Source organism: Drosophila innubila (genome assembly GCF_004354385.1).
Source record: "Drosophila innubila isolate TH190305 chromosome 2L unlocalized genomic scaffold, UK_Dinn_1.0 4_B_2L, whole genome shotgun sequence".
Classification (NCBI taxonomy): Eukaryota; Metazoa; Arthropoda; class Insecta; order Diptera; family Drosophilidae; genus Drosophila; species Drosophila innubila.
Genome location: NW_022995372.1, coordinates 17,570,752 through 17,587,445, shown reverse-complemented (window position 1 = coordinate 17,587,445; position 16,694 = coordinate 17,570,752). Strand labels below are relative to the sequence as shown.

Sequence of the window (16,694 nt, the reverse complement as noted above, 5' to 3'; positions counted from 1 at the left end):
CAAGGGGTGGCTTGTTATTATTTTGACACTTGCCAAACAATTGGCATGCGAAATGAATCCCCAGCTGCCTTAAAGCAACACCAACACCAACAACAGAAGGTGCCATGAAAAGCAAAATTTTATTATGGAATTTTGTAAATTAAATATTTACACGACAGCTGTGCGAGGATTTTGGAAATTTCGGCTCATTCGCCATGTCCTGTGCCATGTGACTTGATTCAATATTAAGCTTACAAAATAATTGAATTTAATAGCTCGTTGGCTGCCAGACTTTAAAGCAACCGATTCAAATTCAGATATGCATAATATTATTCCACAAGAATAATTTAGAACTATGTAGGTAATTTCCAAGTCAATTTCTTGGTTATACCTATAATATTAAGTTGTATTATTTGGTATTGTTATTGAAATAAATAAATAGGAACTGAAACAGAGATAAAGAAAATAACAGCAATTTTGATGTGTAAAGTTGCTAGGTACAGTAGCTTTATCAAAACCGAACCGATTTTACGCGGAATGTCATTTTTATCATGGATTGGCTTCTAAAATTATTCTGCTTTCAAACTTATTCAATTGGCCCCCCTTTGTGCTTTTTGAAATTTCAAGATTTTAATTCTTAAGCTTCAACTTTAATTCAAACTCTTAAGTCATAATTTGTATAAAAATACACTAAAGCTATAAAATTGTTTTGAAAATTGATTGAAACTAAAAGGATAAATCCGAAATAGAACTTTTTACCGGACTCGAAACCGAAACCGATATTTGATTCAGTGTGATTCCTGTCTTATATCCTTAAGTATATAATATAGTACTTTTGAGCCCACCAACTTCTTTTAAATAATAAGCTTCTAACGTCCAAAGTTTTTCTGTTCTTATTTTTTGAACTATGCTGTATCAAAAATGGAATATTTTTTTTTTATTCAGGTCTTTTCAGCTTCAATGAAATTAGCTCACATTACAATCTGCAAAGCTAAACATTGTCAACAACATCGACAGTCAGTAGAACAACAGTAAACATTGTTCATTTAAATTAAAAACAATGCAAATAAACAAAAACAGAAATGAAATGAAAAAGAGAATGTGAAATTGGTAAGAGAAGGAAAGAAAAGAAAAGAGCCGGAAAAAGGCAGCCAGCGCGAAAATGCGATGAACGCTGTGTCACTAATTCAGGTAATTTGTCACTTTATTTACATTTTAAATTAATGTTGTTGTTGCTGTAGTTGGTGTTGCTACTGCTGGTCGACGACAGCGAGTAACCAAGAAAACCAATTTCCATTTTCATTATGTGGGCAACGCAGCGCACAGAAGACAAAACAAATGAGTAACTGACGTGCGGGACGCAGCGAAGGCAAAAGGACAAAGAAACCCTTTTTTGCCTTTGCCTTTGTGCTTACCCTGCCCCCCTGCTCCTTGTGGAGTGTCGAAGTCGAAGGACATAGAGGAAGACGGTCGAATGGAGGCAAAACCAAGAAATGCGATTAACATTTGAACAGTGAGCGAAAAGGCAACGTTGTCTTTTGTGGTGGCCTTTACGTAGGCTGTGGTGGTGGTGCACTGTGGCCATGCCGTTCCACACGGCGTATGCTTAATTTGAATGAAGTGGCAATGTTCTTAATAGCCCCAACCGAGCCTCTCCCTCTCTCATTCTACTATCCTCTCAGGTGCTCAGCTTTTAATGATGCTGTTTACTTTGCATTTGATGAGACAGGTCTCCAAAGAAATGAATTAGAATTAGAATGTGAACCCGAGTGAATGTTTGTTCAGCAAACAAAAGAAATTGCCACAAACTGTTACTTGCATGAGTAATGTCATATAAAAACTGGCTGTTCCTTAGACTTTTTGTGATATGCTAAGATTTAATTAAATTTTTTCCATCTTTCTTTCTAATTTCGTCAGAGCACTAAATGAAAATCAATTTATGTTTTGATAAGCTTGAAACTTTGACTCAATATTTAACTTGACAAATTATTAGGTTTTTTGCATGGTTTCTTTATTATTTTAGTTCAAATAGTAAAACATAGAAGAGAAAATTAGATTTTGATGCTGTAATTATTTTCTTTCTAATTTGTATTTTATTGAGTAAGTGTTTGTATTCAAAAATTAAAATTAAATAAATATTTATATATCTTTTTAGCCAGCACCTTAATTTTGTCTTATAAAATATATGTCAAATACTTCGAATATGTTTCACCCCCAAAATCGCTCTTCACATATAAATATTTTAGTTAACTTATATGATAGAAGTTTTCCACAATTTTCACTTGCTTGTCTTCAACCCTTTCAAGAGTAAGTAATGAAAATTTCAATCAGCCGAGCTGAGCACTGCGGAAACATTGACATTTATGAGCAGCTTGTAACATAAATTTTCAGCAAAGGCAGCCGAAATTACAATCATGTTTTTACATCTCTTTCTATTTTTCTAATACACATTTGCGCTGTCTCTGTCGCACATTTTCTTGGCGTCTTTGTGTTACCTTTTGCCATTGCCGCAAATAAAAATAAACACACGTGGCCTGCCCTGTTCATTGCCAAAACGTGTGTTGATGCCACATGCGGCTCTAACGCCGCCACAAGACAATGCCAGGTGGGCGGAAGTTGAAAATGGGGAAGGGGAGTGGCTTTTGTCAAGCCAAAGACAAAGTGCCGCCACAATAATAGTTGGAGAAGCAGTAGCCACATAAATATTTTAAACATGTTTACCCTGCCACATTTTGTGGCATCTACTGACTGCCCCTCCTCTCCGTAGGGGCGCAGCTTCTTCATATGTCTGACCACGTGCGCTATCAATGTCCAATCTTGGGCAACTCTTTGTTTTTTTGCTTTCCTCCCTTTTTGTATTTTCTGCTTTTCATAATTTGCTTATTTTATTTACTATGATTTATTTTTCTATTGCACTCTTCGCTATCCCCATTTACCCATTTCCCCGCTTTCTATCTCACTTTCTTGTCGGCAGTTTTCTGTTTTTCGACGAGGTTTTCCACAGATTTCCAGTGCATTTTATTTGCCTTTGCCCTATGTAAAGAATAAGCGTAAATTGTGAGCTGCTTGTGAAAGTATTCATACGAGTACGAGCATATGAATGAATCATATGAATGTGTTATGTCACTCGTAAAACTACAAAAAGCTTTAGATAGGTACATGTATGAATACGTGTGTGTGTGAGTGTGTGTATCTTGGGGTTTTTATAATTGTGTGGTTATGTATAGTTAAAGTAGATGCTAAATAAAATTGATAAAATAATTAAGTTAATTATTATAATTTATATTAATTTTTTTAAACAAAATATATTAAGTTTTATTTCAACTACAGTTTAATTTTAATTACATTTATATATATATATTACATTTTAAATGTGAGAGGTGTAAACAAATTTATGATTTTTACAAATTCAAATTACAGCAAAATTTAATAATAAATCCTTAAAAAAAGTTCATTAAAAAAAAGGACAAGTTTTGAGAATTGGGACGGGACAATATTTGTGGGGTCAGCTTGAGTAATAAACTAAATTTCTTTATATTCTTCTATAATATAATTTTAAATTTATATTTAAAGTCTGCAGTTTTCCTACATAATTTTTTAGCTTGAGTTCACTGTACGTCTAGGTGCACGCATGTCTTTGCCCTATTGTTTATATTGTTTTAATTAATTTCATTTTGAGACTTTCTGAAAGAAACCCGCACCGCAAGCCTCCACCCTCTATCCACCATCCTTCACACTTGATGCTCACGTGTGAAGAAATGATACCGCTCCGAGGAGCTCTTTGAGCTAGATTTTAGAGTGTCGAGTGTAGTGTGGAAGGTGTAGAGAGTCTGGTGTGGGGAGTCAACCGCAAGCCAAGTTGTGTGCTCTGTTAAGTGGTAGAGAGCGGTTTGAAATACTCCCCTCGCACCGTGGCTAAACAACAGGCCTTTAGAAATGGCAGCCTGCGATGTTGCCACTATGTTTGTGCAATGAAGCGTTGGGCTTTTATAACGCCAACAGTCAGTTAAAAGACTCCTCGACTGAGGGGCGGGACGTGGCTTGAAATCATTGAGAAGCTCTAAAAAGCTGCAAGGAAATTCTTAATTTACGAAAAAAAATAACAGAAATGCAAAAAAATCTGTGCGTAATAAATGAAACGTAAAGGCGAAAAAAATGCGAAAGCGAAACCCAACATCATGACGAGATGAGTGGAGGGGAGGGGAGGGAGGGAGGGGAAGAGGAAATAGAAGGAGAAGCGACCCTCTGGACAATCGTTCCGACAGTTTTAGGTTTTGAACCGACAGTCGGTTCTACTCCAATCCAGGCACTGAAAGCATTACGCTCCACTTGGCTTCTGCTTTGATTCTCACGGTTTTCATTTGAATGCGCCCATCCCAGCTCACAGTTTGAGCTTCGGCAGCAAGTGAAGGACGCTCCTCACCTGTACCGACGACGCGTCGTCGTATCTTTGAGATACTTGGATACGTATATATTTTAATGTGCGCTTTATCAACAGCTTTAGATAGCACGCTATTCCAGCTTCCAGCTCGCAGCCATTTGTTAGACTTGACTGCATCGGTGCGTGATGATGTGGGCGTGGCAGGTGGGCAGATGGACAGATGGACTGGGCAGCTTGTTGATGGCATCGTGCTGTGCTTTTGTTGCTTCAAGCGAATGATTTTAAGTGATTTCTCTTTAACTTTTTATTTAGCTGATGTCAAATTTATCCTGATTGTAAGTTTTGGTATGCAGCTGGCAGCTCCGATTGTCTATCCGCGTAAGTTGGCAGCGTTACATAATTAATTTCGATCAGTTCATCAAGCTATCGATGCATCTTAGCAGTTGATATGAAATAAATTTATACCTGTTTAAATGCAATGTTTCAACAAATAAATATAATTGTGTATTATTTAAATAGAAAATTCAACTGACGCTAACAAATTCCTTATACAATATTATTTAATCCACATTTTCAGAATATCGTCCTCCATTTGATTTGCTTATTTTAGTCTTATTGTTATTCATAATATTCAGAATTATATTAGAATTGATTATTGCACATATTTCTCTCACTCGAATTTTGTCGGGTAATTCAGTATTATAATTAGTTGACAACGAGTTGGCTGCCCCAGATTTGGGACGCTTAGCTTAGCCTTTCACTTACTGGTTGTCTAATTAAAAACTTTGGCGCGTTAATCCAACATATGAGACAAGCTCACACCTCAGTTCTCAGGTCTCAGGTCTTGGCTGGCTGCCTGTCAAAACTGTCACAAAAATGGCATTTTGCTGGCTAATTACAAATTCAAATTAAATCACAAGTAATTAGCTGAAAGTCAAAGCCAAAGTTAACAACAATGTGGAATGCAAAATGTGCTCGGATAGCGCGGAGAGGCCAAAAGCAAGTCGAATGGGGGCTCAACTTGGCTGTGAGGTGTTCAGGAATTTGACAGGATTTTATGATTTACAAACGCTATGAAATGCGCCTAATGGTTTGTTTGTTTGCTTGGCCCTGTCAGGTAGGCGGAAAAGGGCACGTTCTTTAGTCACGCCCACAATGCCTCATTGTGCCAAATGAAAGACATTAAAAATTACAACAGGCAGCCAAAATGGCGGCAAGGTAAACAAATGACAAAGCGGGCGACACATTAAAATACATTTTTAATGTTGATGTGTTGTGTATGGCTGTGTGTGTGTGTGTGTGTGTGTCTGTTTATATGTGTGTGCTTTGCCCATTTGAAATTTTTGTTATGCCTCATTTCAGACTTGTTTTGCATGGACTTGTGTCGGTCTCTATGTCTGTCTGTCTATCTTTGACGTGAATTCTGTTCAGCTCTTCCACAACCCACTTACATTAGATTTGTAATCTAAATAATTACATTTATTGTGATTTCGCTGTAAGTTAATCAACAATATTACAATTGAACATTTTAAGGGTATTTTGAGGGTGTTACGATTGTCTTTTTTTATTCTGTTTCTCGCCTTTTCTCTCTTGTTGACTTTTGAGTTATTATTATGGCTTTCGTCTTAATGGATTTTAATTTCCAGCTTAGATAATTTGCCTGCCAGATGAAATTAGCCAGAGAGCTTCATTCAAATTCATTCCTTGTTATCTTTATAATTAGGTACGCTTTTTAATGCTACTTACAGATACTTATCAATCAACTGGGTTCTTAGCTTACTTGCATCTTTCAAGTATTCTAGGCAGTATTTTCTAATTTTTTTTTATCTACGTACATTATTGAAATAATTATAAGTTGGACTAGGTGGTTTTTAAGAATGAGTCCTCTTGCCTAAAAAGAAAATAATATGTCAAAAACTGAGATCATTCAAATCGCTTAAAACTTTTATATTGCTTTAAAATTGTTTTTTTTTTTAGATTTTTTTTTGTAAAACTTTGTTAATGAACATTTTCTCAGTCCGAATTACATTGCCTTTGAATTCATCACGTAGACATTGCTAATTTCCCAAATGTTCTTTCATTCGATTAAATCGGAGAGTTCAAGAACTACACTCATAATTTATCCAAAAAATTGTGATATTTATTTGAAAAAATTTACAAAAGATTCTTGAAAAATGAATCATATTTGGGGTCATAAAGGACCCTATTTCCATGCTCCTTGCCAGCGCGATCGCTTTCCCAGTCTGGTGGATGAGATAGGCGAGGATGGGGATAAGCTGGTCGCCCATTTGGGCATCTCCAACATGTCGGACATGGGTGCCCGCTTGAAGAGGGGTCGCAAGCACTCCAATGTTGCCGAGCAGCTGGCAGCTGATAATCTGAAAGACGCCTGTGTGCCGCTTAACAAGATGTTTCACTCCTCTTCTCAAGGTCTGCGACGTGGCGTGGACAAGTACGCCCAGATGCCCAAGTTTGATCGCTATGTGGATGAGCAGGAGCAGCAGGATCTGGTGCAGCGTCATCGCAAGCTTTGGATCGTCCCAATCCGGTGCCGGCGCTTCGTCAAGCGGGCGAGCCGCCGTATACCGGTAAATGTGAGCACTGTAAACGCCGTGGCAGCAATGATGTGGCCAATGACTTTCAGGGGCGATTGTATTTGCGAGAAGCCTATCTTATTGAACAAATGCTTAACATGTGAGTTTGGACTTTGACCAGTGAATGCTTTCTAAATTTCACTTCTTTATCTTTCGTTCTAGGGGATTGGATGGTCATCAACCGCTGAATGAAGAGCATCCAATGCCACAACGCAATCGCAATTTTGGCTAGAACATGGTCTTCACTTTAAAGTGTTTTATTTCTGCAATTTTAGTGTCATTAAAGTAGAACATCTGCTTTCAATTATGATAAGCATGCAACATGCAACATGTAGCACAAGTGCACGCCTGGGAAAAGTGTGGGCGGGGCTGGGAAATGGATATGGGGGTCTGTCTCACAAATCAACGCCAGCATTAATTTTCATGTATTTTCATGTAATCACAAGCGCCGCAGCCGCTGCACAAATTGCAGCCTTTAATTGCTATAAAAAGCCGTCGTCGTTGTCGGCATTTAACAGATGTCAACAGCAACCGAGCAAAAGATGAAGTATCTGTATCTGAAAGTGCAACTGGAATCGGGCATGTGCAATGCAGCCTGACTATGGTATGTTTATAATGAGGAAGAGACCACCACACTTCCATGTAATGCCCAAATGTTGCATATTTTGAGCTGTACTTTCTCAATATTTATTTTGAGTTTTTTGTATTTGAATATGATGAGAACTTGCTAAGGGAGTAATTTTAATAAATCTCTTTCACTTTCAACTCATTTTCAAATATGAATATGAATATGACATTCAATACCTTTCCCTATTTTGGATATAAGTAGTACAGATTAAAGTTTATTTTGCGTCCAATTTCAGTCCAGTTTAATGATTATGTTAGCGGCTTTACTCCTGTTAGTTAAATTTAATGTATTCTTAAGCAAACTTTAAGGCGTGCTAAAATAAACCTCATGAAATCAATTAACGAATTTGTTTTTACTTGATGAAATGAATTTTATTGCCAGAATTCATAGCAAGAAAATTGTTCGTTATCGAATTAATTTGTAAACTGTTGACGACGGTGATAGACCAAGGGAAGATTATCCAATAACATGGAGTATTTATATAAAAATAGAAACTAAACTTTGATTTAGCTTCGCAGTGTTATTCACCCCGTTTGGTCCACTTATTCAGGGGTTGCGATTGCATTGTGCTCTTATCTGGCGATACCGTGTACCGTTTCTCGAGTACTCTCGCCTGGCTCATTTCCATGGGCGTCGCAGTAGTTGTCGTCCTGCTGCTGATGCTGATGCTGCTGCTCATCCACCCACTCACTTAGTGCTTGTTCACTTCGCCATAAGCTTTGCATAACTTAAGGCGCAACAGGAAATGAATGAACACGCCCCGCCGGCTGCCTGAACAAGCGAAACAAAACCAAACGCAGGCGAGAAAAATGTTGCCATGGCACAGTTTTTCCATGTACTTAAAGCCCATTCCACACACAGAGAGCGAGAGCGATTGTGGCAGGGGGCAAACACAAATTGCTCTTGTAATATCAATTTAAAGCAACGCACCAAAATGACGCCTTAAATTATGCAAATGTTTTTTTGCAAACAAACGGCTGCAAAACAACAAAACAAACAATCAACAAAAAATTGACTAACAAAATAAAAGAAAATTTACAGATTGGCTCTACCATTTGATTTTTATTTTATTTGTATTTTTATTTATATTTGATTTGCGCTTAATTCTCTTGCGAGCACTCGTACACTTATTCAAATAATGTATTTATTTAATTTTATATTCCTTTATTTTACGTGTTAAATTAATCATTATTTTCACAATAATTATTAATGAAAATTGAGATTTTTATGGAATAACTTCTTAAATTTTTTTAACACCATTAGAGAGAAAATACGAGTAAAATATAGGAATACATTTTTTGGCATTGTTTTCTTCATACGGGAAAATTTTTGATTCTTTTTTTTTAATTTATGATTTTATAAACAATTTTAAAATAAAGTGTTTCAAAAATACATACATTCTAAAATGGAATATTAGTTTTATTGATTTATTTTATTGATTAATTAGCTGACAGACTGTAAATTATTTTAATGTATCTTTTTAGAATCATTAAAAATAAAAGTCTGCATTTATTTTTATTAGCTCAAAAATTCATATACTTTTAATATGCAGGTGACATAAAGTTTTCTATACATCAAATAAATTTATATACAAATCAAAAAGAGCAAGAAAAAGAAAATAAATAAGTAAGATTTAAGTGATAAATTACCTGAGCATGCCAGGAGACAGTGAAGGAGCTTATATGATGAAACAACAACAATTTCGCAGCAAAACTTTATTTTTGCTGAAATAACTTTCTTAATATTTTGTTATATATAAATTTATATATATTTATTTTGTTCTTCCCTTTGTCTCCACTCATATTTTTCTCTCTCTCTTTGTATATCTTTTGCTCCGTTTCCTGTGCCACATTTCCTTTGAACTTTATCTTTGTTGTTTGTTGTTTGCTGTTGTTGCTATTTTCATATGAAGTACAACAAACATTTTCAACTTTTCCCGTTCAAGTTTATGCAAAGTATTTCAAGCTTCCCCCCGCCCCACATTTCTTACCAACAACAAGAAAAAATAGAAGGAAAATGAGAGCGCCAAAACTTTCCGTTACCTTTAAACAAATTGTCCCTTTTTGTGGGCTGCGTGCATGCCTGTGTGTGTGTGTTTGTGGTGTTTGTGTGTGTGTTGGCAACAACATCCAAAGTAACACTAGAAAAGCACATTACAAAAACCCGGCTAAGCAGGATGTGCGCACTTTGAGCCTGTTTCGCTTTTAGTACGGGTCTCTGTGTGTGTGTGAGTGTGTGTGAGTGAGGTTTGTGTTTGCCATATTTCCGTTGATATTTCTACTTCAAACTTGGCCAACTTTTTTTTTACTCTTCTTTTATTTTATTTAGGCATTTTTAAGTTTTTCCTGCCTTTTGGCCAAATCTTTTAAGCATTTGAAGTTGCAAGTTTACTTGCTAAGTTTGTTAGATGCTCTTCTTAAATGTCAGGGTATTATAAGTTTGATCATTCATCGTTATTATTTATGTTGATGTCTATAAGCAAATTTGATCAATTATATTAATTAATTTATAATAATATTTTAAAGATATATGGAATGTAGTCCATTTAAAGTTTTAAGGTTACGTACGTCTGGTAAATACCCTGCATACAGCACAACGAGTTATTATACTAACAATAAATTTTTAACTCGCCAGTTTAAGGATATCTGATTGCCTATCAACTTGATGATATAAAAACAAAGAACACAAAAGTAAAGTAAAAATTTGTGAACGGGAAAGCAAAACTTCAATGCATTTTGGTGGATTATGCTTTGATCTCGAATATGTCTCTGCTAATACAGTTAAAAGTTGGCTATACACTTGACTGTTCGCTGGTTGATTTGTGCACTTGGCCGACCTTTTGTGGTTGACTTTGGCCAAAAGTGACAAGCATAATGAAAAAAAATCAACCAGCCGAAATTGGTGTTGAGCTATTATTAAAAATGCCAAGCTATTAATATAAAATAACACACGCTGAGCCATGATGCGAAAGTGTGAGAGCACGACAAAGGCAGATAAAGTGAGTGAGTGTTGCTGGACTACCTTCAGATTAAAACTACAATTAAATTCACATAAAACAAAATATCCTGCGGTGCCTTTTATGTATGCGCTTGTAATATAAATCCTTTTGGCTAATGGGAGCTGCACACACACGTATACATAATTCTTTCAGTCTCTCTCGCTCTCTCCTCCGCTTGCTCCCTCTACACATGTTTTTGGCATTGGTAAAAGCTCCAAGTGCCACAAGCCCGAATAAAGCTGCTCACAGCAGGCGGTTCTTTTGTCCGTGCAGTGAGAAAGAAAAACTCGAATTGCGAAAAAAACTCGACCAGCAAAATGAACTGAAAACGGAACAAGGGCAACAACGACTGTCAGTGCAGGGGATCCGGGGGGACGGCGAGAAAAAGTGTTGAGGAAGTGAGGCAGTCACTCTGTGCTAAGCAGAGGTTAAGCAGCAAGCTCGTTTGAAGCTTCTAATGAACAAAATGTGCATGCGAATGAGCATCCCGAGCAGAGATCCGGGCAGGGAGGTAAACACTGAGTTGGGTGGGTAGATGGTTACAAGGTAACCGGTGAAATATGCATCCTTCGTGTGTGATTAAGCGTAAATCCATTTTTATGTCCCTGGTATTGCGCAACAGCTTACACATCTTCCATTGTTGTGTGTGGGCAAGGTAATCGCTGAGCAAGTGGTTTAAATTAAGTGAAGTTTCTGAAGCTGACTCGGTCTTAAAAAATACATGATTAAAAAGAATTCAATTGCCTGTTAAATAATTTAGATGGAATATTTATTATAAGAGCAAGAAATGATCACGTGAGCGTGATTATTTATATAATAATAATCAATAATAATAATCAAGTTTGCCTAGGTATTAATAAACTCATGACGGTTCGAAGCGTGTAAAAAAATGTTAAGCTTTAAGCTAACCTAAATGAAATAAATTTGAATAGGGCATCAATTAAGCGGGTTCACAGTGATTAATAATGATGATCAAAATCAGGTGAAATTTCACAAATTTATGATAATTTTAAATTTACTGAATGAGTGTAAGGCATGTTAAAGTCTACTTAGCTTTATCTAACATAAATAATTTCTTCAGGCATCAATAGTCATTTCACCAGTCTGTTATGCATGTAAAATGGCTTTTTAATAGTAAGTTACTTTTTAGCAGACACTGTCGCAATATTCATTAAAAGTCTTACACTGCACTACACAAAATACAATAACACGCGACTGGCGGACAATTCATTTTAATGCGCATTCAAGTAAATAATTGAAATTTATTGCGCTTTGGCTGAAAGGCTTTTTGAACTGCGCTGCGGTACAGTGAGTACAATAAGTTCAGTAAATACAGTGTACTAAGAGTCATTACAATGCAACTCAATTAAATGATTGTCATTGTCATTGTGGCGAGTGATTTAAAAGTCAAGTGTAATTGAAGGCAATTCAAGTTCCAAGAATATTCGCATCTCCACAAACTTTTACAAATACACTCATTATAAATTTATATTAAATAAATAATAAAAGAATTTTAAGACCAATTTGCACTCAATTAAGCGATTATTTAATGACTTGCTTTATTTGAAGGTAATAAAATAATGAATATAATTAAAGCCTTTAATTTTTCAAAGCAATTAATAATTTAAAAAAATTTGTTTTTGTTTCTATGCTACAAATTATTGGAATATTATTGAGAGATCTAAGAACTCTTTATACAAACTTTCAAAATATTATATTGTTGTACCAATATAACCATGCATTTATTGTATTTGTTGAAAATTACATGGAGAAATGAGACATACAATTCTTGTATTGAAAACAAATTCTTTATTAAATTAAGCGCACAGTATGCTTACAAAAATATCAAATACATGAAAGATCACCAACAATTTAAGATTTCTTTCGGTGTACGCTTATCCATCTCAAAGGCAAATAACGGCTCGAGGTACTGCTCTATTGTAGTGGCTACTGTCGACCGCATCACAAAGGCAGCTTGCAGTTGATTCAAGTCGAGCTCTTCACATGCTACGCACAATTACCACGGCAAAGGCAATTCGACAGATGCTTTTCCAACTCGCGATGGCTTTTCATTCTTTTTCTTTTTTTTTGGCTAATTACGGCCACGTGACCCGACTGCAAATAGTGCGGGATCTGCGTCTCCTGGGCAGCGATGCATGCGCCTGGAAAATGTGTGTGTGTGTGCTCATATCAAATGCAGCCCAACGGCCCCGTCAGCCACATCAGTTTCGGGATCTGGAAGCGTCGTCCACTAAAAGAAACGCAACGCATGGTTCACGCACATTTGCGCACAGACGACGAGCGAACCTCCCGCTCGGCCAATTATCATACGCAAAAATCAAGCGCACCACCCAACCACCCAAGTACCCAAATACCCGACTAAGCATTCTCCCCTTCCCCATCATTTCAACTGCCAGTCCGCCTGCCATGTTCAAAGCAAAGTTTTCCCATGGAAAAAGCTAACTTAACAGAGAAAATTACGCACACGAATTGTGCTGGACAATAAAAAATCCAAAACGCTGAAAAAAAACGAAAGGCAAATAAATTATGAACAGTAGGGGGTTGGGCATGATAAAAGGGGGGTGGCACAGTGGGGTTCGGGGAGATGGCATCTACTTGCGGGGCTAATTTGTTGGAAAATTAGTTTGTGTGTTTTGTGCGTGTAATTCTCATGCAAGTTTTTGGTTTCAGACAACGTCTGCACTTGATTTTGATTGAAATACGCAAAAAACAGAAAAATTATGGGAAAAAGAAAAGACTGGGAGAACTGGGGCGAAAACAGCTAGTAGCGCAGCTATCTGGGGGAAAATTTATGTCTTTCAATGTCTTTAAAGACGGCCACAAAATATGGTTATAATTTCAATTGAGTTAAACAAAAGTTTCACAAAAGGTAATTTATTGATATCTATACTCTTTAGACTATATCTTTGCCATCGGCCCTTTTTTTTACAAATCTTTAACAACCCAAAATCAAAGTAAAATAATAATCCTTCAACCAAGCGTTCAATGCTTTAAAAAGTACAAAATTTTTTTAAATATTACAATTTTGGGAATTAAATGAAATTATCAAAAAGACAAAAATTCAATTGAAATATTTTTAATTATTGAATAAATTATACAAACTTAAATACTCTCTTTACTCTCTATATTTAAATAATATGCATTTTAGTTCGTAACTAAATTGTCAAATTGATTTAAATCATATTTTTAAGTATATTTGCGTTGTGAAACTAATAACAATGTCATTTTCTTGTAATTAATCCATAACGCATGTTTAAATTAGAATTTGAATTAATCAAATTAAAATATATTATGAATTTCAGATATTAATCTTTATCTGAATTTTGTACTTGATTATAGTAATTGTAGCCGCGAAGTGAACTTCAATTTGTATTTCGTTCAGCCACGATTCTGCTCGACATTGATGCCACGCCCACCTGCAAGTCTGGGCTGGCTTTAGTATAATAATCGCGGCATTTCCAGACCCTACCTCATCCCTTGGCCAAATCAAACGCATCATCAACAAGCAGCCGCAGTTGAAGTTGGAGTCGTCGATGGAGATGAAGTTGAAGTTGAAGTTGGAGTTGGAGTCATGCTCGTAATCTTGATGATCTTCCATGGTAAATTGCCTGCACGCCTTTTTAACCCAAATATGATGTACCCAGCTCCTTTTCGCCTCTCTCCACAATCTCATCCCGATACTCGGCAACTAACCGTGCTGCAGCCGATCCCCATTCCGATGATTGTCAGGGTCCGATAAGCGGGGCAACGCGTTGCTTTTATTATGGGGCCAACGACTGGGGCCGAGGACGGCGCATGGATTAATGAGTCGCGATCTGGCAGGCGGCTGGAAAAACGTTTACGTGACTGAATTTTCAATTATTTTTTATTGGACTCGGTTGCAAAGTTGCCAGTTGCCAGTTGCAATGTTGCAGGCCGCCTTTAATTGCAGGAAGTTGCATTTTGAATGTGCAATTTATTAAGAAATTATTTATTGTCCAATGAAATTGATTTTGAAAGTCGCGTGACGAGAAGTTTGGCATTGTGTGTGGCAGGCGGCATGCAGCAGCCGGTTCCACATAATTAGGCAACAAAGATCTGGTTGCAATCAACGATCGACGTACGTCCAACATTTCAGGCCTTTCCACATGACTTCTAACACCTTTTTGCGATCTGCTATCTGCGATCTGCGATCTGCGATCCGCTGCATTTGCTGCAACTGCCGCTTCGATTTCCTGCCACACCCACTTGCACTTCTTTTCACTGGCAATTAATTTGGTTTGATGGACCTGTGGGGCAGGCTGACGGGCCGGAGTACTGACTGCTGCTGACACTGCGGTTCTCTAGCTCATTGCCAGTTTTCAAAGTGCAACAGAGGCAGCGAGTTGGCATCGCCGGCGTTGAGTAATTGGCTGCTTTGATCTTCTGGCCAGGGTGACGCCTGGAGCAGCAGAGGGCACCCTAAAAATAGGCAGTCCCACCACCTCCAGCATCATCAGGCACTTTGAAGTGCAGCCAGCTCTACATATAGTAGGTCAAATAATTGTTTTAACAAAGAAAAAATTTCACATATTAATTAACATTATTTAATTTGTTTTAAGAACTATAAAATACAAGAACGAAGAAGGAATACAAACCTTTTTAATATTTTTTTGGCATAATGAATCATGTGAATTTGCCTAATGTTGTCAAAACAATTACCTCAATAAATGTACATTGTACATATTCTATGAATAGATTGAACACTTCACATGGCAGCATTGAAAAACTGACTGGCAAAAATCAAATGCTGGTTTGGGCCCAGTTTAAGTTGTCTTTTGGAATTGGGTCAACGCTTGGCAGCGACGTCTTAAAGAGTCAACTTAAGCTTTAGTTCTTATTTTAGACTTGGGCACATAGCGCTATCTTGCCTCATGCGCCTCATTAATCAAATTAAATTGCATGAGAATTACGACGAGAATTTGTATCGGTCACTGCGCCCACAAGTAGGCAACGTTGCGTGGCGAAACCAGGCGTCGATTGCTGACCATCAAGCGGGAGGGTGTGCCACGAGAAGGACGGGGAGGGGCAGGAGACTGGTGTCGTACGTGTGCAGCCAGCCGAGAAGATTTCGCGACAAGACAGTCAAGGCTGCTGGTGCCTTGTCTCATCGGAATGCGCCTTGCTCTATAACTTAATGTGGGATAGGTTGGATTGGGCAACTATGTATTGCGGATAAAATCTAGTCTGCGGTACATTGCGATTCGACTCAAAGGAAGTACGTTACTTCAAATATTCACATGTATAGTAATATTATCTCTTTGCTTTGATAAAACTAATAGCTCATTAGTTAATATATTATAAATGAATTTCATATTTATTATTAACTTCCAACATCTTTTCATTAAATAACCCACTGATTAAATTTTATTTCAATAATTCATAGTTCACTTTAGATTAAAGGGTTTAAAGTTTAGACCCAGGCTTCTCTATGATTAAGCTATATTTTATTCAAATGTATTTCATATTTAATATTTATTTTTAATTGCTAAGAATACCTTGTCGGCAGTAAGCTGTAAGCACAGCTACAATTGAGTTTACATTGATTTATCTGTTTTACACTTAGGTGTCAATTTCATTTCATTAGATAACAAAGAAAGCTTTTGAAATTAGATAACAATATTATGATATTAAATTCTATCATTTGATAAGAAGAATAATGAGTTGACCTGGTCGCTATCAAGTTATACATGCATCTTAAATTGGATTTATATCGATTAATCTGCATTGTATCTTTCATGTGCTAGTTGTGGAAGGCGCACTCAATGGGGCGTGGCAGTGGCAGGAGCGTGGAAACTGCGTTAAATGACAAATTACAAGTATTTACATGCAAAACACAACAAGATGCTGGCGGCTTCAATGCGGAGTAATCGATGAGGTGAACGCGTGCCAGCTTTCAAGCGGTGAGGAACCGAAAAAGAAACCGCAGGTTGACTGAATGCCGTCAACAGAAGACAATCAAGGCAAGGCCAACAGAAGGCAGGCAGGGTAACAGGTAGAACAGGTGGAACAGGGGATCAGGGGAACAGACAGGATGCGGGCAAAGTAATTGAGCGTAAGAAGCTAAACGTCGAA

At 37.0% G+C, this 16,694-nt stretch overlaps 1 protein-coding gene across 1 annotated transcript; it reads left to right on the top strand.

Annotated features, from left to right (window-relative positions):
• The first annotated feature begins 6,519 nt into the window (after positions 1 to 6,519).
• LOC117780797 lies at positions 6,520 to 7,282 on the top strand. The gene is made up of 2 exons (XM_034617457.1): positions 6,520 to 7,054; positions 7,117 to 7,282. The coding sequence occupies exons 1-2, from the start codon at positions 6,535 to 6,537 to the stop codon at positions 7,140 to 7,142; spliced, it is 546 nt and encodes a 181-aa protein (XP_034473348.1). The 5' UTR covers positions 6,520 to 6,534; the 3' UTR covers positions 7,143 to 7,282.
• Positions 7,283 to 16,694: the final 9,412 nt, after the last annotated feature.